Genomic DNA, 22,929 nt, shown 5'->3' with positions numbered 1-22,929 from the left:
TTCCGCAAAGTTCCGATTGTGCTGTGTTAATAGAGATTTTCCATGTTTTTTTCTACTAAATTAAGCTTGCATAGAAGAAACGAACGGTTTAACCAACGATCTTCTGCTCTGAAAGCAAAAACGGTTGCTAGTAGGGCATCGAGTTCCTGCTTCACAACAAATCATTATTGAACTCGTTTTCCAAACCTGGAAACTCGAAGCAATTCAAATAGAATTATTTGAGATACCAGGTCACATTAGGTGAAATGGAAAAAAGTCCATTTTTAACTCTAGCGTGATGAATGAAATGCTTGATTCTAGAAAGTTTATTCGTTTCGAATTCTGCATTTTAATCCCAGATTAAAACCCTTAAATGAAACCCACGCTGCAATGGGCAGAGCCTAGAACTGAGCTTTGGACCTTCTGCGCAGTAAGCAAAAACTCTTGCCTCCGAACCTCGTACATCACAACAAGTCACTGTGGCCGATGTAGGTATATGTTGGGTGGCATCAAGCTATTCGCATGGAACGACACACCCAGCAGGAGTCAACTATTTATTTGAACCCGGATCGAGAATTCATCACATTTGACCGAAAACACAACTTATTTCCCCAAAGTTCCAACCAAGTTCTATTAATGGAGATTTTTCACGATCATGCAGAAGAGTGCAAAAAAAAAAACTTTAATAAAACGAGCGTGGGAATTAACCTAGAAAATTTTCTGCTGAGTAAGCAAAACAGTTGCTGCTATGCCACTGACTTCTTTACATCACGACCAATCAGCTTTGAACTGATTTGATCATCATGAACATAAAATTACTTCCTCAAAAGGATTCCTACTTGATTCCTTCAGGCCACTTATTCTTGTAAAAAGGTTATAAGGTGACATATCTACAACAGCTTGAACTCCAATAAAAATTGGTAAACCAATCAATTCCAATTCCCAAGAGGATCGAGATAAACAGCAGGTACAATTAAATTGTGTGTTTCGTTTTTGAGTTATATTTTTTGAAGTTATCAAGTTTTGGGTTTTCGCTCAATACTCCTATGCGACTAGACTACCACGCGTCGTGACCATGTTACAGTTGCTATAAATCCATGGAGATGCATGGTAGTCTATATTATTTTCTCCTGCTCGGGCAACTTCACCATCTCAGTGATTTCTTATGGAAGTGCAGAGGTCTATACTTCTATCAAAGTGAGTATCACGTCAACAAATTCCTATCCATTTGGTGGACTAGTTAGTTTCTTTGTTTAAGAGACTTTCAGTCATTGGTACCTTATCCCTAATTGACCTGTAGGGGCACATAGGTGGTGTTGATATTGCCCATTGTAAGGCCAGTTTTTATTTATTTATGTATTTATTTATTTATTTTTTATAATTAATTAATTTATTATAAGACAAGTTTTTTGATCATGTCCCTTGTATATGTTATTTGTTGACCCCTATTGGAGTGATGTAGTACGTAAAGTTAAATTAATATTTGCATCAGCCCTAATGCACATTTTGCACCACTTTAGAATCCGTTGAATAAAAAATATGCCACCGACCTCTTAACATCACGACCAATCAGCTTTGAACTGATTTGATCATCATGAACATAGAATTACTTCCTCAAAAGGATTCCTACTTGATTCCTTCAGGCCACTAATTCTTGTAAAAAGGTTATAGTGTGACATATCTACAACAGCTTGAACTCCAATAAAAATTGGTAAACCAATCAATTCCAATACACAAGAGGATCGAGATAAACAGCAGGTACATTTAAATTGTATTAATCAATGACACATGCCATTTTCATCACTTCTCGTTATCCAGCATCATATTATTTAAGATAGGAAAAATCTCTAAAGTTGGGATTTGACAAGGCAAGTTAATTGTTCAACTTTTTTTTCAATTCAAGTGAGTGGATGACATCATTCAATTTACGTTAACGGCAGTTGAATTCAACTTACTTGATTTGCCTTGTCTAAGCCCAGTTTAAAACCGGACTTAGATCATTCATTTTAGCGTTCAATTCACTCGAACGTTCAGAAATTTTCCGATGTTGGACTTGCTCTTTTCAATGTAAACTCAATAGAACGCCGACCACCAGATCGGGATGGGTTAAATTCAACTCACTTTTTTCATATAAACCCAGCTTAAAGACTTTCTTACCTAGAAAGAAATTAACATTCTTTAAATTTATGTTGATACTGTTTTTATCATTTACCATCACAACCCGCTTCAACCCAGTGTAGATGAAATTTTGTTTGTTTTGAAATTCTTCGCTGTAACGTAAGAGCGAAATGAAAAAAAAAATGAGTTCATTATACATCAACGAGTTTGTTGATATTCTCCAGTGCTTGATTACCCAAAATTGTCAAAATCAGAAATGATTCTCAAAAGCAAAATAATCCAATTCATTTTGGGCAAAATGAATATTGTCGGCTCCAGAGCCTAAAACCGGCATTTTATCATCAGTTCAGCTTGAGACCATAGTTTTCCATCGGTTTGTGTGTAAAAACTAACATGACACGTCCTTCAGCGCTATATTTGAGTAAATGAAAATAATCATTTTGCATTTGATCCTCAAAATCATCCCCACCAAGATGAAGCCGAATATTAATATTGACAACAACGGAGGCGATAATGAACATCCAGCCACGAATGAAGAAAAACAAAAAATGTTGACTTTACGATACTCAGAGGTTGCCTTGATCAAGAGAATGTTGTTATGTCAAAATTCAGGTTCATGCAGGTAGTTGGTCTATCTGTTGAGGTTGTCTTCATTTTCAGCTATGTTGAGTATAGAAGGAATGATTTTTATCAGCACTGGTCTGGAGCATTCTAACGTCTTGTTCAGGCCAAGGAGTTTGTTATTCTTCCTTTGGCAACAACTTCAACCAGAAGTTGCATAGACTGAACACTTAACATTTGACAACGGACAACAACACAACACCCAGTAGATCAGAAGGGAATTTTCCGGGTTGCAAAAAGTTCCACCGACTGGAGCGGGAATCGAACAGGTGACGTCGCTAACCACACGACCACGAAGTCCTTGTGAAAGGCTACAGCGCTATATTCATGGCATTTTTTATTTGTGTAAATGATTGAAACATGTTGATGGATTCAAATCTGGGCCCACATTGCACAAATCGAATGCATTTTTTGTATGAACGCTTGTATGAAAAAGTTTGTCGTTCGACTTGCGAAACGAGGCCTCTGGTTTCAAGCACCCATGGAGCAGTGCCAGACTAGCGATAGTGAAAGAAATGATTTTTTTTAATCGGCATTTTCCGATTTGTATGAAAGTTTACGTAATTGTTTGCTACGGACAATGATTCACATTTTTGCTCAAACTCACCCATTTTAGATCTAGTAAATTTTTCAAAATAACGTATTCGATTTTTTCTCAAAAAATTGTAGCACTTTTATTCTGAAGAAATTACACACATTCGTTTCACCAACTCGTTGCCCTTGCTGACTATCACAGAAAAATTTGCAAAGTCCATAAGAGAACGGATTAAAACATCCTCCGCCCAGCATGGTGCTCTCAACTTCAACATCCGAGTGTCCGTCGTGGTCAACATTTCCTTAACCCGGAGAATTTCACCCCAAACAATTTGTTTCCATTCGTGGCATGAAACGAACACAACAATTAAATTAATTTCAGTTTTCTTGTGGAAAACCACATTGGCACGAGAAACGGCCCCACAACAGTCGGTGGTTCGAGTGAGGATACAAGACCGACCGGGTAAAGCCGGCGTACATTTGTTTGACCAAGTTGTGGGGGCCATTGTTGGGTGAAAAGTGAACAAACTTTTGTATGTTTCTGTTTCCCTCTGAATGGCCACTCTTCGGTAGATTCTATCAACACGACCAACCGAAGGACGACCGGCACGGAAGAAAGAGGCGCATTGTCTGACCGTGGCGGCAGAATCCTAGTGAAATGGTTTCAATGTTGAGTGTCACGTAAGGCTGGAAAGGTTCCGGGGATTATGTCACACCAAGAGGACTGTTTGAGGAATCAATCCGGTTGGGTGCCGTACTTTACCACTTCTGGATCTCTGATTTTCAATGCAATGAGAGCGCTGTGTCCTATTTAATGGCATTGGTGTGGGGGAGATCAAGTGAAACGGGGGTAAACATGTTGACTACAGACTACAGAGTGTGCTTGTTACGTACGGTTGGCTTGCTTGCTTGGCATTATAGCCCGGCTCATGTGAGCTTAATGTAAACTTCCAATGAATCCAAATGTAATCTACTGCGCTGGCCTTGAAGAGTATGGGACAGCAACAACGGTTCTTAGAAGTTCAAATCAAAACCCTGGGCTCGATTTTTTTTGCGACCAGCCGCAATGCAGTGACTGGGCCTTCCTGAGTCGTAATTCAATTCAAGCTATCTGGGTCAGTCAATATTTCTCACTAATGAATGAACTAACTTCCGTCGTCGCCGTCATCGGGGACCACATGCCGGGTACATACAGGGGATTCTGTTTTAGTTTTATGTTCTGAATTTCCTTCTTTTGCTCTGTTCTTTTCGCAGATAATGTTGTTGCTGCTGTAATGGATCTGAAAGCTGGCAAACATCTCGTGGCACCAGCGATAAATAATATCAGTTGCTCGAATAACCGTTTCACCGGCAATTTCTTCGCCCATATTGGCCCGCTGGATGTCCTACAGGCACTGTTCATAGTGTTCCTCACGTTTCTGGTGATCAGCGCGAATCTAATGGTCATCATCGTCATCAACAGTCGCCGGTATGCCGCCTACATCCACCCACAGCCCCGGTACCTGCTGACATCACTGGCGCTGAACGATTTGGCAATTGGGTTGCTGATCATACCCTTCGGGGCGTTACCTGCCTTACTACACTGCTGGCCTTACGGTGAAATATTTTGCCAAATTCAGGTACATTTCAATCATTTCAAATAAAAGGTATGTAATTTAGGTTGAAAATGCACCGCAGGCCTTGCTACGTGGAGCTTTATCACAACAAAGTGCTGTTATCTTAGTCTGTATGGCAGTCGACCGGTATCTGTGCGTGCTGCATCCCCAAATCTACCATAAGCGGTCCAGTAAAAAAGTAAGTACATGTATGGTTGCCTAATGATTGATTTTATTATAAAATTGTCCAACTGGTGGATGGAAATGATGTCAATATGTATAACAGCAATTCCTTAAAAAAAACTACAAGGTACTGCTCTATGGGGTTGTACGAAATGGTGATGTAGGACTACGTGGTCTTATATAATAAATCTTATTTGGTAACTGCAGCAGGAGCTTGTGTTTTGTGTAGGAGTAGGAATTTGAGCAGTTTTCTCTATGTTTATACTCTTTAGTATGACGCGCTTGACATAGATGGCCCACAGTAACTCACGAAGAGCTACTGATTCCGATCAATAGTGGAGCGGCTTCTTCCTCCTTCTATGGATGCTCATGTTGGCTGCCGTTCACTGATTGCAGGCAGCCTTTCGTTGTGTACTGGAGAACACCACCACTCACCACGCGGTGATTGAATAAACACCGTTCGATACAATCGAATGGAATTCAACTTTGAAGTCTGTGTTAGGGAAATGGCTTTTCGCTGGTAATCGATGATAATTTTAATTATCTTAGCAACAGTAGCACATTCGTGCATTTTTCAATGGTGACTTTATTTAAAAATTATAAAGTCGTAAATTGAACAGATGCGTAGGAGTATTTCTGATCGATTGGTGATAAAATTATTGAAATTGGTCTAGGGGCAGCTGAGTTATTAATGTTCAAAATCTTTCATAATTTTGTTACATGTTTCATTTTCGGTTTTCACAAAGTGTACCCCCATATATAATTCACAGACGTAGTTCTACGTCAAAAAGTTAGAGTGGATCTTTGAATTTCATAACAATTGGTAATAGTGTTCCTTATCGAAAAATATTGCACCAGTATTTTTTTAGTTCGCCATTAAAGTGGCTCCTTCTGTGCTATGGTGGTTCGAAAAAATAGATTTTTTTTATAAACCGTAGCTTTTGAACCACTTGACAGATGTTTTGGTTTAAAATGAAAGATTTTTAAACCTTGTTTTTAGGAAAAATATGAACACGGACGTTTCTGACATTTTTTTTAAATATTAAGATTTAATGTTTGCTCATAAACTGCCATGAGCCTCAATTTTTCAAACCATAATATTTTTGAAAAATTGTAGCTCGGATACGATGTTATTTCGTATCTGAGCTACAAAATTTTCAAGAAACAATTTAACATGCGATAGTTCTTTTGGTGCCGAGACCATAAACATCATGAAAATCGATTATAATCAATGTTTTTCAATGTTAAGCCACGATTAAAATCAGTATTCATGTTTTTCCTAAAACCTAGATTTAATAATTTTTCATTTAATCTATTGATCTTAAAAATCGGTCCAGTGGTTTCATTCTTTTATTTTATTACATCCATTATGGCGAAGGTCTAAAGAGCAACACGACTCGCCACATTCTTCTTTTATGATATTTGTTTTCTAGGAAGGTAAGATGTGGTCACGTCGATGTAAATGTACACCTAAACCAAAAATTTATTACAATGAATGTTAGTTCCATTTCCTCTAATCCTCTGTTCATGAACATCGCAGCGAGTGTTAGAAGTTGACCTTGCAGACGATGCAATGATTTTTAATCTGTTTTATTCCGTGTTCTATATTTGCATTGATTGTTTTGTATAACATGGTAGAACGACGCACACACTTGCCTCGATTTTCTCCAACAGAAAAGCAAACGAAGTCGAGTATGCTAAGAAATGAGCCCTCTGGTTTGCTTTTAGCCTATCCATATCCCGAAGCATGTAAAGAGCAGTGGAGAAAGCACAGGTCTGTTGATCGCAACGTTCTTGGTTCGAGTCCCACAGTCGGCAGTTCTTTTTCCGACATGATTAATTTCACTCACTTATACACTCCACATTTTCTTACATTGGACCGCAGCTCGGTATATTGCATCCTTGGTTCATGCCGCATCCTCTGATAATGAATCCCACATAATAGTAAGCGAATCTTACATCCCCCGGTTGGGTTTACGCTAGACTGATGCAAAATTTGAAATTTTCGCTCCACAGTGCTCAAACGGTTCCAAATTGGGTCCTGATTATCCTCCCAAAATTTGAACTCCTTTAGTAAGAACCTGACTTGGCACAAACCATTTGAAGTTTATATGAAAATTACTATGGGGAAACAATAATTTCGGTTCATATCAATCTCAAAATTCACCAGTTCACTCTACTTTAGAAAATGATAGCTTAGCTAGTTGCTACAACATTGTTCTAGACCACTTTTCGATCAAACATAAGGAACAAAAATTATTAATGATTCAAGTCACTGATGTCTTATGATTATGCTCAATCAACTGTTCAGCGGGCAACATTGGTGTTTATGGCGCGTAGAATCCAGCATTTTACGGGTGCTTATGGCCGCCACAATCTGGCTGAGTTTTTGGTAGGGATCATATGATTTGACGTTTGGGTTGTGTCGTTTGACGTATAAACGTTCAAATTTGATCGTTTACATGTCAAACGACACAACCCAAACTTCAAATCTTATGTTCCCTACCAGAAACTCAGCCAGATTGTGACGGCCATAAGCGATCGTAAAATACTGGATAGAGGATAAAAATCATGGCTACTATGTCACACTGCAGTATACAGTGTTGCCAACAATACAGTTGCGCAATCTTGGCATAAGATTATCAATCTCTTAAACAATTGATAACTATTTAATTTGACGTTTGGCTGAAAAACTATTTTCTGCAAAGTTGTAGCTGATAAAAATTCTCATAAGAATAGTAATAGAACTTGTTAACAGTACAATATGGAAAACGGCTAGAAGACAATGAACAAAAAGCTTGGTTTTCCCATAGTAATTTCCATATAAACTTCAAATGGTTTGTGCCAAGTCAGTTTCTTATCAAATGAGTTTAAACTTTCGGAGGCTAAACAGAATCCGATTTGAAACCGTTTGAACACTGTGGAGCGAAAATTTAAAATTTTGCATCAGTCTACTGTACGCGCTTTTCAAATGTTACGTGAGTTAGGTAATGAGCTGCTTTTTCGCATAGAGACTATAAGAGTGAATTTTGAAAGGGGGACAAAAACCTGACAACTTTGCGAACAAATGGTACTGCCTAATTGTAGGCCTGATTCATTTACTCATAAGTCAATCAACTGTAAAGTAACCATCATCAAACACACACATATCTTTGCACTCATCCAGTAGGAAGCACCATGGGCTAATGAAGTGCAAAACAACAACTTCATTCTTTTCAGCTCAGCTGTTCAATTTTTCCTGGTGTGTGGGTGCAAATCCTAATCAACCGAGCAACTAATTCGTTCTTCAGCCAATTTGTATACATAACTCACCATGGTCACACTCGGCCCGGACAGTTCCGATCCCACGCAAGGCGGCCTAGCATGTTATTTCCGTCCAACCGTAGTGATGCCAATTCCGGTCACTCTTTGTCAGTATTTTTTTCAGAATCTTTAACTGTAAAAGTACTCCGTTCGAACACAATATCTCACGTCAAATTGAAAAATGACTGTCGGAAGTTCGACACCGTCCAAAATTTGAACCAATACTTTCGGATCTGTGAAAGCGAAACGAATCGGGATACGGCTCGTTAAACATGAGCGCGTCGCTCATTCGTCAGTTTGATATGGCATCCGAGATGGGGTGCGCCAGACCCACCAGACACTACGATAAACATCATTTCCAGCATGGCCATTTGTGTGTCCTTCTCCACCGGGGGTCCCTTGAGCTCCGTTCAACCGTGTGGAATCGGTGACGACGGCTGTGAGACATCATCCAAACTATGATGACGATGGTGATGATGAATGTGCTTGACACGATGGCTAAACAACAAGAACAACAGCAACGGCATGATGAAGCACGTGTGGCGTCCTATTTGTTGTCCAACAACTCAACACTGTGGATCGTCGTCATCTGGTTGGACCAAGCCTGTTTGTGTGGAATGTTTTCGTATTCATGACAAAATACAAGCCACTCTCTTCCAACAACAATAACAACAACTGACTGCTATGTTAGAGCAGTGGGAGGTCTACTTCCTTTTCGGGGTGGTTTCTCCTGTGATGAATTTGGAAGTCACTCTCAGAAGGAGAATGTAAGCAACCAAGAATCAAACCGCACATTAGAAATGGATTGAAATGCTTTTAGATTCAACCTCGAACAAGCACACACGACTTGGCGTCGTCTGTGCTCTCCGCCTCCAGAATTCTTCGATAACCTTGACAGGAAATCATCGATCCATCTTGCGATTGCCTTCGTTCTTGACGGAAGGCAAACGTACCCAACGACAGCGACCGGAAGTGTGATAACATAATGACGAAAAAATTGGACCCTTCTGAACATGATGATAGTTATATAGGCAAAGATCGCTCAACGGTTCCCCTTCTGGGATTATAGTGATGCTTTATGATATGCCTCAACAACCAAACATCGAAACAATCAATCATAGTTTATGGGTGCAAGATTGTTCTGATTCCTATTTATCAATGCTGACACCCGTCGGTTTGCATAGTGGAGATTTTTGTTGATGCTGTGTCTCTCGTTTTTATCCCGCCAGGATATGAGTTATGGAATTCGTGATTTTCTGGGATTCGTTTACCTTTCAGACGGCCGGTTGAATTTATTGCCAGACGTCATTTCAAGTTGTGGTAATTTCATAAACCCAATGCCATCTGTAACATTGGCATGATAAAGTGCACAGTGAGGAGTCACTAAGTGGGATCACGACGGATAATCAAACTTTCGTTGAATGCGACATTTTTTGAGAAATTCCATAATCTCAGCTATGGAGTAATATTTGGAATAATATATCAAATATTTAAACTTGATGCTTAATTTCTTATGAAGTCATGAGGACTAGTTTTTTTTTCACTTTAATTCCTTTGTAGACTGCTGAACCTGACCTAGTATTCTAGATAAGCCTGTAAATGGATCAATTACGTTGTCATCAAGGTGACATAAATAATCCTGTTTACTAGAATCATTATTTTAAGTTACGATAATAAGCGTCGGTAATACTTGAATGACGAAAAACTAAATTGCTTGATTGATGCTTAAATAGAAATTGTCCCGAATCCGGATGCCTTGAAAACAGGGGCAGTTGACAATTAAAGTCAAACTGTTATCGTCGTACGGCAGGATTCGCATATCTTCCTGAAAGACGATGCTCCTCCCATATTGTGGGTGAAGCATGTATGTCCGCATCGGAGACGCGACAAGATGCGTTGGTCACGCCAGTTTGGGACGTCGACCCATTTATTAATCACACCTTTCACTTTTCGGATAAATGGTTCTCTTGTATTGGCCCAATCCTGGGACCAGGCAGTACGGAGGACAGATTTGGCGAAATTTTTGGCATCTGAACCGGGAACATTCTTTGTAGCCAAGTGACTATATCGGTCAGTGGCTGCAAGGTGGTCAGCTTCGGTTTAGCCTTGGATGCCGCAGTAACCCGGGATCCAGCCTCGAATGAACTAAATTCTCCTCTACCAGGGGAACAGTTTAAAGAAACGTTAATAAACTTAGCCACTTAGCCGGGATCCAGTCAAAGACAGTATCCTGGGGAGCCCACCTTTGAATGCCTTGTATCCAGAATCGGATAGTATGCACAGTGGTTTACCGGCGGGTTTGGAAGCAACGTAAAATACTGCGGCGTTTCCGCCGAGAAAATCGATCATTGGTCAGGAAGCCAGAAAAAGGAACAGCAAGTGTGATCAGCTATCACAAAGCCGATTCTACTCGTAGTCTTGGAGTCGTCAGTGTATCGGGGGTGAAAATCTTTTACTAATCGAGCAGTCGATGTTGAGGGTTGGAGCGTTCCATCCCCTAGCGGATGGCTCTATTCCCCTCATTGAGGAGAAAGGCCTCAGAATTTCCGGAAGTCTTCTCCAGGTAGCTGATAGCCCTACAGCACAGCGTATCCGCAACTTGATATTGGAAGGGTAGGATGCCGAGTTCGATGCAGGCTGATCCGGCGGGGTTGGATGGTAGAAGTCCGAGTAGCCATGTGGAGGGTAGTCTAGTGTTGATCGAGTCGCTGGCTATGCTGAATAGCTCGATAGCGTAAAATATTAGACTGTTCACAGTGGCTTTAGCCACCCGGAGGAGTGTGTCTCTTTTGCTGCACCTCTGTTGCTTGGATGTTGTTCTTAGGATGTTCAAGCGTGGGCTGTATTTGGTCTTGATATCATTGAAATTATCTCCAAACCTTAAATAAGCACTGATCCAAACGTAGTCCAAGGACCTGGATGGTCTTTTTGAATGGGATCAGGACTCCGTTCGACGTAACGGCCTTTGGTACACGCAAACCAAAAATCTATTACAATTAATGTTAGTTCCAGTTCCTATCATCCTCTGTTCATGAACATCACAGCGAATGTTAGAAGTTGACCTTGCAGGCGATGTAATGGTTTTTTGCCCTTTTTATTTCGTGTTCTGTCTGTGTTTTCACCTACACAAGCAAGCATTTGCCTTGATTTTTATGTATAACATGGTAGAACGACGCATACCCTTGCCTCGAATCTCTCCAGCAGAAAAAGCATACGAAGTCGAGTGTGAGAGGAAATGAGCGCTTCTTGTTTGCTTTTAGGCTATCCTTATTCAGAAGCATGGAGAGACCAGTGGAGAAAGCACAGGTCTGATAATCGCAACGTTCGTTGTTCGAGTCCAGTCGTCAACCTTTTTCCTATTTTTTTTCGACATAATTAATTTACCTCACTAATACACTCTACATTTTTCGGTCTCCAATTTTCTTGCATTGGACCGCAGCTAGGTATATCGCATCCTCGGTTCATGCGGTCTCCACTTACATCCTCTGATGATGAATCCCACATAATTGTAAGCGAATCTTACATCCACCGGTTGGGTGTAGAGGACAATGGCGATATCTACCCAAGTGGAACATAATACTCTTTTCAGCCGATAATGCGAAACCGGCCTGGGTGGCCCATCTAGCGGCAGCTGAAACTGCGGCTTGGGTTTTCCTATGCAATTGCTTCAGAGTGCGGAAGATTGCCTGCAGCACAATATCGTCCGCATATACAAATACATAAACACCCTTGACTAGGGCCTCGAAGATACCATTCATGGCAATCAGAAAGATCAATCAGAATTTAAGGACGAATCCTTGGAGAACACCTGTCTCTTTTGTCCGGATTGATGAGCGTTGATTACCGATGTTTACTTGAAAGGTTCTTTTGCGGAGAAATTTTTTAACGAAATGCAGTAGATGGCCACTCAGACCCCAGTCAGTTGTTGGATGACCCGTGGGGTTCAGGCGTTCTAGATTTTTGCCAGGTCAGGGGACACGATTTTCACATGCAGGTCTTTGTTCATTGCATCCTGTAACACCTCACCAAGGCCAATAAAGAACGTTTCCGTGTCATCCCAAGAAACATTGCAAGTTTTATCACGGTTTTAAAGCATGCTACAAGTCTAATTCATAGTCTACAAAACCCCCATAAAACCCTAATTGTTACTTGGGATGACCCGGGTGGAAACCGTGTTGCCGGCCTGAATATGGCGAATCAGGCGATGGTTGACCATTCACTCCAATATTTTTCTAGCGCAACAAGTCAGCGAGATGGAGCGAATGTTATTTGGAGTCGAGGATGCTTGTTCTTGCTTGGGGATAGGGACTACCAGCATAGAGGTAACTCTAAGACTAGAAGTTCCCGAAGAAATGTGCTCAGCTTTTTGGCTCAGCTCTGGTACTATCTTCGGTCCTAAGCTAATCGATTCATAGGAAAATCCACGAACCTCTTATTTTATCTGTCAAACTTTCATACACCCAACCGGGGGATGTAAGATTCTCTTACAATTATGTGGGATTGATCATCAGAGGATGTTAGTGGAGACCGCATGAACCGAGGATGCGATATACCTAGCTGCGGTCCAATGCAAGAAAATTGGAGACCGAAAAATGTAGAGTGGATTAGTGAGGTAAATGAGATATGTCGAAAAAAATGGGAAACAAATTGCCGACTGGACTCGAACTACGAACGTTGCGATTATCAGACCTGTGCTTTTTCCACTGCTCTCTCCATGCTTCTGAATATGGATAGCCTAAAAGCAAACATGAAGCGCTCATTTTCTCGCATACTCGACTTCGTATGCTTTTTCTGCTGGAGAGATTCGAGGCAAGTGTGTGCGTCGTTCTACAATGTTCTACAATGTGCGTCGTTCTACAAGCTTACTGGTATAGTCGAAAGCGTAGATAGAACACGAAATAAAAAAGAATAAAAAACCATAACATTGCCTGCATGGTCAATTTCTAAAATTCGTTGCGATGTTCATGAACAGAGGATGATAGGAAACGGAACCAACCTTCATTGTAATAGATTTTTGGTTTCCGTGTAGCGAATCAAAACAAACATAGTGTAGTAATAGAATTTCGACTAGAATGGGGTACGTTAATCGATTTGCTTGGGACCAATGGCTATTCAAATAGTGAGCCAATTTAAAATCGTTAGTTTCCACCGGTTGCTACCAGGCTGTGTTTCCAAACCGTGGGCAAGGTATTTCCCGTCCAGTGATCGTTCAGAATGTCCAGAAACCCTAACTTGGTGCTAGATGGAAGATGTTGAAACATAAGATAACCTACAGTGGTGGCCTTTAAATTAGCACAATAGGCCGATTTTCATACAAGCTAGCAAACTTTGACTTGTTGCAATATTCTGGCAATATTATTCCAGACACGTGGCCAATTGTTTTGTTCTTTAGTTTCAATAGTTGGTCTAGGCAATGATCCAATTTTATCAGAATATAGTTTTGTCATAGAAAAAGGTTGTGTTAGATCATGTTCGTAAAACAAATTCATGAAAGAAGGATACATATGTGGTAATATAGTAACAGGTTTCCTAATGACTACTGACTACTGATATTAGGCAGAATATAATTTTTGAACAAACACGTGTCGGTCGAATTAGGATTTATCCCAGGCTACTATTGTAGAAAAACGTAATTGATTGATATTGGGCGGAACGCGTCGGAATGTTTAGAAAAATAGGGCGCACGCTTGATCCGGTTTAAGATACATTGTTGACTGTTTTCGGGAACGTGATTTCATTTTAATAACTTGTTTACTTGTTTAACCATTGAACGTCGCGTGAAAGTGGAAATTAATGAAGGCATCAGTGCTTTTTCGTAACTTTTAGTTTTCGGATTAGAAAAATCATCGGTTGCAGGACAGTGTTACCGATTTATATTGGATAATCCAAAGCTATGTTGATCATTATAACATTAAATTTTGAATAACAAATGATAAGACAATCTTATTCAAATGTCGTAATAATACCTCTGACCAAGGAAAAATGATTTATATAGTTTTCATAAAAGTTGACGATACAAATACTAATGAGGAAAGGAATTCCGCATTTCCTTTTCCCAAGTCCTTTTCCTCTCCTTCCCTTCCCTTCTTCTCTTTTCAGAAAGCGAGTAATGGCGCTATAACCATATGCCATATAGGGCTAGGACAAGAGTTAGTGCTCAGGTCCCAACCGCTAGAAGAAAATGGTAGCGAGCAAGGGCGCTATAACCTAGGCGAATACTGCATTCCCTCCGTATAGGTTACGTCCGCACACCGCTCTCTGTTGTCCTTCGACTGAGGTCGGCTGGATCGATTGAAGGATGGCAGTGGGTTGGCGGTGCCGTCCACGCTTGTACGGAGGGAGGACTGTACGCTCGAACACAAGGGGTAAATACCTGTGTTCCATCCCAGGAGATCGGACAACCAAGGAGTGTACATTAACTTTCTTAGCTCTGTCACTCCCAACGATTTATATAGCCTATTTTCAAATCCTGCATACGGAGCGGTTGGTACGGTATGTCCCCGCTCTTTGATTACCTGTGGATTAAATGTTAACCACTGTCTATACTTATTAAGTAGACATGGTAAACATTCACTTCCACAAAAATTAACTAAACGCTACACAGTAGGCCTGGCCGCTTTATTGTTTGTTTCACATCCTTGATGTGCAGCAGGCATTAATAATGACAAGAAAAATGATAGATGTATCATTTTCCAGGATTCTTTCAAGTACTGGCTGTGTATGTGTAGACTAGACTAGACTAGACTAGACTAGAAAGTCCGAAAAGAGCAGTGATTATTTCTCTTGTTTTTGTGACGCAAAAATGAAAACAGCTGTTCGCCTAAATATAAATCTACTTTGTTTTACGTACCTACCTTTATAAACTTTCGTATATCAGTTGCTTCGAGAAAAAAAAAAACATGTTTCGTGATGTAATTGCAGAGTTATAAACATCCGAACACGATTCCTCCGCTAAAATGTGTAGCGGCAAATTGGCAATGTTTGAAAAATCATACCTCAGTCATTTATAAACGAATTTCAAACCTATTGACGCCATTTCAAGCTGCAAGCTTTGCAATTGTTTTCGATATCAATAGATTTAAAACCTATTTCTCAATTTGCTGAGCAATGATTTTTCAAACATTGCCAATTTGCTGTTACACATTTTAGTGGAGGCATCGTGTTCGGAGTGTTAACTAATGGAAAATTTAGACGAAAAATTCAGCATAAGACTAATGACATTTTATGAATTTTTGCTCCCAAGTTCTCACATGATTCTAATTTCGGTACTGATCAGCCTCCCAAAATTTTAACTAATTTGGTAAGAAACTGGCTTGGCACAAACCATTTGAAGTTTATATGGAAATAAGTATGGGTAGTTTTTTTTTGTTCGTTGTCTTGTAGCCTTTTTGCCATATTGCTTTGATGGGAACATCTAAAGTTATTATTACCGGATTTTTTTTTCAGCTACAACTTTGCGGAAGATCGTTATTCAGCCAGAGGTTAGTTTCGACTATGGTCAAAATTCATCATGCGATACCTCAAATCACATGAGATTTCATCTATCATCACTCATCGTATGATCTCATTGAGCACTATTGTTGGAATTTCTATTAGTAAGAAGGGTCAAATCTCACCAAAGACATTGATATAGGGGAAACGCTTCAATAGTCGCTGTATGTTAGAAGCGTTAGGTTCCTATAGTTGTGTATGGAGACTCCATACACAACTATAGAAACCTAACGCTTCTAACGTACCGCAACTATAGGAGCGTTAACCCTAGCTAATATGTATTAGAGTCGCGCAAAAATTGGTCAATTTCAAATTGGTGTATTTCTGTTAAAATGCATTGAAAAAAAAACTTGAAATGCTGCATTTGGAAGTTGAGTATATATACAATGGTTGCTATGATGACTTTTCACCGTTTGCTCTCCAGTTTTCAAATTTACGTCCAAGCAAGAGAAGCAGCGTGTCAAAATTTTGATCCGACGTTCTTACACGCCAAGTTGGCGAAATTGCTGGATGTGGCCAAATCGACCGTGGCAAACGTTTTAAAAGTGTTCGGAGAGCGTCTGTCTACCGCCAGGAAGCCTGGATGCAGCGGCAATCGTAATCCGGACGTGGCAGTGACGACAATGAAGGTGGCGGTGGAATATAAGCGGAATCCTAACCTCTCCATCCGGAAAGTCGCTGGCAAGCTCAATGTCTCCCAAACTACTGTGCAGCGGGCCAAGAAACGAGCCAGGTTGTCGACGTTTAAGAAGGTGAAGGTGGCGAACCGAGATTTCAAACAAAACACGTCGGCAAAACAGCGGTCCCGAAAGCTGTATACGAATCTGCTCACAAAGTTCGACTGTGTCGTCATGGACGACGAAACTTATGTGAAGGCGGATTTCAAGCAGCTTTCGGGACAGAAGTTTTATACTGCATTTTCAAAACCATCAAACTATCGAAGCTCCCGAAAAAATATCTCTTCTGGCAAGCCATATGCACGTGTGGTCTAAAAAGCTACATTTTCATTACTACGGGTACCATCAATCGAGAGATCTACGTCCAAGAGCCTGCCTCGAAAAGCGACTGCTACCATTCCTAAAACAACATAATAGACCTGTGCTGTTCTGGCCGGACTTGGCGAGCTGTCACTATGGGAAAAAGGGATTCGAGTGGTACGATGCGAACAACGTGGTTGTTGTACCCTAAATAAGGCCACAACCCTCCCAACAGCCCAGAACTCCGCGTTATCGAACGGTATTGAGCTTTGGTCAAACGGAATCTAAAAAAAAAAAAACTAAAATATCCATGGAAAACGAGCAGCAGTTTAAATCTAACTGGCGTTCGGCGGCGAATAAGGTCGATGAGACCCCTGTGCAAAATTTAATGGAAGAGGTTAAGTGGAAGGCACGGCAGTTCGGATTTGGCAAACTAAAAGAACATTTGTTCCTTTAAATATATGAATTTAACTACCAAAAGAAAAATAAGAAGATATATGTGATATGAAAGAAACGTTTTTTTTGTTGATCAATTTTTGTGCGTTTCACTCTTTATTTTGAAAGGGGGCAGGCATCCTAAGCAACCCCTTCAGCTGCGCAAATGGTCCATCAGTGGATCAATTTAGGTTTTCTTATTGTGAAGAAACCATGCAGAATAAAATAAACAAGGGAGTAGAGGGTGTATGACGAAAAGATATCAGATGGTTCTACTGTTATGAGATGTACTGTTTAGTTTAGCAAGGGAGGCATCGCATCTTATTCGTAATTCTAGTTGCTTGAAAATCTCACACTACCGAATCAATCTACGAAAAATCTTCTTTAAAAATTTTGCATCTACTTGCATCGTGCATAATATGTTTGCAGGAAATCTTCAGAATAGTCATCAGTCTTCTTTCTATCTACTCAGTGTGCGCGCAGCTAACCTGAGAAAACAAAATCTTTCCTGCATCGTAGATAGAACCACCCCCTTAGCTGTTTATGATATCTTCTCACCTAAAAGTTGACTGAATGTTGTTGCAAAATTCCAATAAATACTAAGTGATTTCATTCGATTCAATTAGCTCAACTGAAAATTGGGTTGTTAGCTAAATGCTTTTAAACAAATCAGCAAAAACAAATAATTTTGGTATCCATGACAGATACGCATTTTGACTGCAATGTGCAGTCTTCATCAGTGTCATTCCCACTAAAGAACTTATCAAAACCTAACCCCCTTAAGTTAAAATGTCAAGATCACAGGTATAAAAATGATACTACAATGTTTAGAATCGGAACCTACCTAACTAAAAAACCAAAATTTAAGTAAACTAAAGGAGAAAAATCAATTCAAATCTCTTATAAGAAAAAATCCCCAAAGGCTTGGTAGCCATCATAATAAAGTGATGAAATTGGGTTGTTAGCGGAATGCTTTTAAATAAAACAGCAAAAACTTCAACTGAAAAACTGCTTCATTAGCTATAGTTCCTACAGGCAAACACGTTTATCGAAATTCACACACCAGGGAGTCAAGGTCTTCTCTTTAGGCTACTCTTCACGTTTATATTGACAGCTCTAAGCGATTTTCCACTTGCCTGCAAGGAGGTTCGCACTTGAAAAAAAAAAAATTCTATCGTACGAATTCCTTCCACGAAACATCACGAAAGCCGTCGTCGTCATCTTCTTCAGGGAATGCCATATATCGAGGGGCTCATTTCAATTGCAAAGCTCCCCGTACTACACTCTACAACCCAAGGCTTATAGGGTAAATGGGGGTAAAATGCCCATAGCGGGTGAAATTCGCCCCCCTCTAATCTCAGCAGCTAGTTGTTATGATGACGAAAATTTACTGCCATACGTTGAACTTTAAACGTACTATGAGCATGGAATCAAAATGCTATTTAATAAAAGTCATATGAAATTTATAAAATTGAAAATCATTGCTTACCACTACTCCACCAGCGCCGCTAGGAAAACAGGTATTTGTTGGTATTTTATTTTAACCATTTTAATCCGTTAACGCCCAAGTCGTTTTCGGCCTCCGGACAATGCGTAATTTTTCTAGGATTGATTAAATGATTATTCTCACACTTTTTGAAAACAAGATGTTAAGGATATTCCAAGGCTCATTCTAGTGATATTGGGTTATTTAGGGGGTACATATTCGTTATCTGCATTAAAAATGGAACCGACATCCAAAATGTCATCAATTTTGGTACACTGGAACTATTTTAAATAAGTACGATTACATTAGCAAAAATTACTATCTTAGCGCCCCTTGGTGGGACTTTGTATGGGAGCGAACTGTCAACGAATAGTTTTAGTGTCAACGATCAAAAATTTAAATCTTGATTTAAAAATCGAGATGAATGTCTACGGGATTGATAAAAATATCGTTGTGCTCAGAAAACGAAGTTCTATCAGATGATGTGTAAAAGTCGGTATGTTTTCCGAATTTAAACAACCCAATTTACGTTTCAAATTTCTGTTGAGACATGATGAAAGCAACAACAAAATGCTAATCTATAAATAGATCACTGGGCGTTAATGGGTTAAGCAAGAATTTAGCAATTTTCGTCAAGCATATCAATTGCAATATCTTGCCAACAGCCTAATGCAACATTCAGATGGCATCGCACTTAAATGTCGATTCGCCTTGTGGATTAAACGGAGATCTTCCTAAGCATGGGCATTTTACCCCCATCTCCCCTACTAGAAATCTCGCTCGCGCTGTTCCACATCTCTAATGGCCAAACTGAAAACATGTTACGGGCCTTCGCGTCGGACTCCATAATATTACCGTTTCCGAGCACGTTCACCATGTTCGAGTATTTAGGGGGAGATTTTTATTCCATTTTCTCTCTTTTACTGGGCGGTGGCAAAGATTTTCCAGACTGTCAGAGCACCGAATCCGAAATGAAGGAGGAGGAGAATTCAGGAGAACAATAAAATTATTGTTTCCGGATCTTATCTGCTGCTACTAGTCGTCGTTGTCGTCCTCGTCCGAAGCGGACTTTTGTATATCCCGGTCATGAATGAACTCTGATGGGTGGCGTGTACAATGCAAGTAATGTGAGCAAGGCGGCAACAGTAAGAAAGCATGTAGGTACCTAGTGGTAGGTCAAATTCCTCCGATACGATGGAGCTTTGCAGTCGTGCATGTAAAAACGAAGGAAATTGGTATGCTCTTGTCGGAGTGCCAGGAAATCTTTGAGGAGAGCTTCGGTGGTGGGAAAAGGGTAACATTGACTGCATGCACGATTTATGGTTTAATTAAGTTGAAGTGATTATGTGGTTTTGTGTTTTAATGCCGAACGAGACCGAAATCTTGAGGCAGAAGATTTATGCCCAGTATGTGTGTTCAGTCCTAGCTAAAACCCGTTCTGTCTTTAAGGCGACGATGAAAAAACTTTCTTCCATGGAGATATCGAATAGTGTGAATTATGGGACAAATTATCTTTGACTACGACATGGAATGCAGAATAGAATTTCGTATGGAAGGTGCAGGAAAAAATGCATCGAGCAATAATTGATGCACGACGGGTTTTCAGGGTCATTATCTGAAGTGATCTATGCTAGACCTATTTTGACATAAATCAGATGACAAAATTGAATAACAGTAGGAGTATTCACAAAGCTCATCGTAAACGTATACATACATGGGCCCTGGTATTTTTACGATGGTGTATATGTTTACGATGCGCTTAGTGAATACCCCTAGTATGTTTTAGTTTGTGAAGAGTGAAGGAATACATCCCAAGCATCATTGCTAATTTAATCAAGTTTTTGAAGCCGTCTTTAAGGCCAAATCAGACTCTGCTGAAACCAAAATTATTACTTGGGAATCCCTAGTTGGGGTACCTTCTCTCCCTCAAGATTACATGCTTGCTCGTCACCCAACCAAACAATTCCATCAGGTATTCCATGAAGTAAGTAAAATAAATCAACACGTTCGGAACCGTCAGAACCCGTCCAAATTCCATGTCTGATAGGGACCAAATTTTCGACGTCCTCATCGTAGGCGCCGGTCTATCCGGGCTGTGTGCAGCCAAACGTATCCGAGACAAATGCTCTCGAGACGTCATCCTCAAAGTGCTGGAAAAATCTTCAAGAGCAGGCGGTCAGCTGGATAGTTTCCAGTCACGATGGGTCACAACCAGTCATTTCCACGCCATTGAGCTTTGCCGAGAGCTGGGAACCGAACTGGTCGAGCTGAGACAAATGGTACGTGTGGATCCAAGCCTGGCAACAACGGCCGAACGAAAATTGCGTGATGTGAGCCCATTTGAGGGGCTGATTTTCGGTACCCTGGCAAAGATTGAAACCAACCGACTGATGACGGAAATTGACTCACTGTGTGCAACAAGATTTATCATCGAGGACCCGTTGAATATGGATGTGTTTCTTGAAAGGAAATTGCTGCTAGATGCTTCGAAAGATTTCTTTCGGTTTGTAATAAAAATCAGCTGTGGCTTCCATCCAATAGAATTGAGCGTTACTGACTGGTTGAAGTTTTGTCGCTCGATGTCATCGATGAGCGGCATTTATGAAATGTTGAATAGAAACCTGACGCATTTGGTTCCAAAAGAAGGATGGAACGAACTGGTGGATCAGCTAGTCGAGACAATTGGAGAGGAAAATATAACATTCTCAACAAAAGTCACTCGAGTGGAACTTACTGCCGAAGAGGATCTCGTTTCGGTAGCTGATGAGAACGGATGCATCTGGAAGGCTCGAATCGTCATTTGTGCTGTTCCATGCGATGAGTTACAGCGAATCGATTTTATCCCGTCTCGTCCGACATTCTTCAGAATGCCAAATTTGAATGCAAATATTACACACGTGACCAGTTTCAAGGTTTGGTATGAATCATCCATCTGGAGAGATCACGGCTATTCGGGTAGCTTATTCCTTCCGTCGTACCGAATGTTGTGCTTTGAAAGAGAAGATGGTCTACTGGAGGGCTCGTTCTTTCATATGGATAATTTGAACGAGTTCGAAGCAAGGTGGGCAATCGTCAATATCCTGAGTCTACAGTTGCATTGTCGTTCACTTCTACATCCTGTGAATTTCCAGTCAAACCGGTATTTTTTGCCGTACTACTTTGAAGTGCCACCATCTTTCCGACGGAGGATTATATTTGCTTCTTCCAACGCCAGCTGCTGGTACCGTGGGTTCATCAACGGATCCGTACAGGGAGGTAAATTCCTAAACTACTCATTATAAAGCAATTGTCGTAAGCCTCGAGCCAGCATCGTCGTTGACATCATCAACGACACCATCATCATTAGTTACAATAACAAAGTTGGTATGCTCCTTCTCCCATCATATGCAGGAATAAAGGCAGCCATCCTGGCACTGCTTGAAGTGCGGCCCCAAATCGTCAACTACAAGGATGTTACCGACATGCAGTGCATCCACTTCAAGTATTTTCAACGATGCTCCATACTAGAGCGCCTTTGGTGTTCGGTTAATCTATCGAGCGTAAGTCGATTTGTGGCGGTTGCAGCGACGATGGTTGCCTCTTGCGTTGTGTTGCTTGGGTTCACCAAAAATATTACCGGTTTAAGTGAATTTGAGTCTGAATAAATCCAAACGGAATTTCGGTGGTTTGAAGCATTTGATTAAATCACATCCTGAAACCGGATACTAACCTCTTTCAAGCATCTAAAGGTAAGCGCTTGTAAATTCAATTATCGTTATCACCCTCACTTAGCACCGCAAGCAACCTTGCCCAGAGCTGTCCACAAGACTTTCCAGCCACACTGCCGCTGACTGCCAGCCAGCTGTCGGCACCTTCTCATTGGTAGGCAAGCTACTAATAAGTCGACGTTTATAATTATTCCAATTAATTAACGGACTTCCGCTTCGCTTCAATATACATACCTACTGAGCTGCCATGATGCGGCTATGATACTTGCTCCGGTCGCCACAAATTATGCGAACCACCTATACGATGATGAGTCTCGTTCCACTCTTGGCCCAGTTTACGTGGCGAGAAGGGCTTTAATTGCTGATGTCGTGGTGTCATGCCCTATGTATAGTAAATCCTGTATAGTTAGGTGGTATTTCATATATTGAGAATGGAATGTAGTTCAACCTCTTTAAAATAGAAAAGCAATTCTTGGTCTTGGACTTGGAATCATCAGCCA

At 40.6% G+C, this 22,929-nt stretch overlaps 2 protein-coding genes across 3 annotated transcripts in view; both read left to right on the top strand.

Annotated features, from left to right (window-relative positions):
• The first annotated feature begins 4,517 nt into the window (after window positions 1-4,517).
• Window positions 4,518-22,929, top strand: part of LOC135710934 (trace amine-associated receptor 8c) — a 91,803-nt gene continuing 73,391 nt past the window's right edge. Inside the window, exons 1-2 of the mRNA XM_065233656.1 lie at window positions 4,518-4,871; window positions 4,930-5,046. Coding sequence (XP_065089728.1) covers window positions 4,527-4,871; window positions 4,930-5,046 — 462 coding nt within the window. The 5' untranslated portion in view covers window positions 4,518-4,526. The remainder of the gene's footprint in view (window positions 4,872-4,929; window positions 5,047-22,929) is intronic.
• Window positions 20,718-22,366, top strand: shps (sheepish). 2 transcript variants are annotated; one of them, XM_065233618.1, is made up of 3 exons: window positions 20,718-21,783; window positions 21,854-21,977; window positions 22,113-22,202. In XM_065233618.1, the coding sequence occupies exons 1-3, from the start codon at window positions 20,759-20,761 to the stop codon at window positions 22,116-22,118; spliced, it is 1,155 nt and encodes a 384-aa protein (XP_065089690.1). In that variant the 5' UTR covers window positions 20,718-20,758; the 3' UTR covers window positions 22,119-22,202. The 2 variants fall into 2 exon arrangements, with proteins under 2 accessions (XP_065089690.1, XP_065089689.1); XM_065233617.1 differs by having other exon boundaries at window positions 20,718-21,977; window positions 22,113-22,366.

This window comes from Ochlerotatus camptorhynchus, unplaced genomic scaffold, assembly GCF_037179485.1.
Source record: "Ochlerotatus camptorhynchus isolate MF236.1 unplaced genomic scaffold, CSIRO-AGI_Acam_v1.1 ptg000406l, whole genome shotgun sequence".
In the NCBI taxonomy this organism is placed as follows: Eukaryota; Metazoa; Arthropoda; class Insecta; order Diptera; family Culicidae; genus Ochlerotatus; species Ochlerotatus camptorhynchus.
This window is presented reverse-complemented; position numbering and strand designations above follow the sequence as displayed.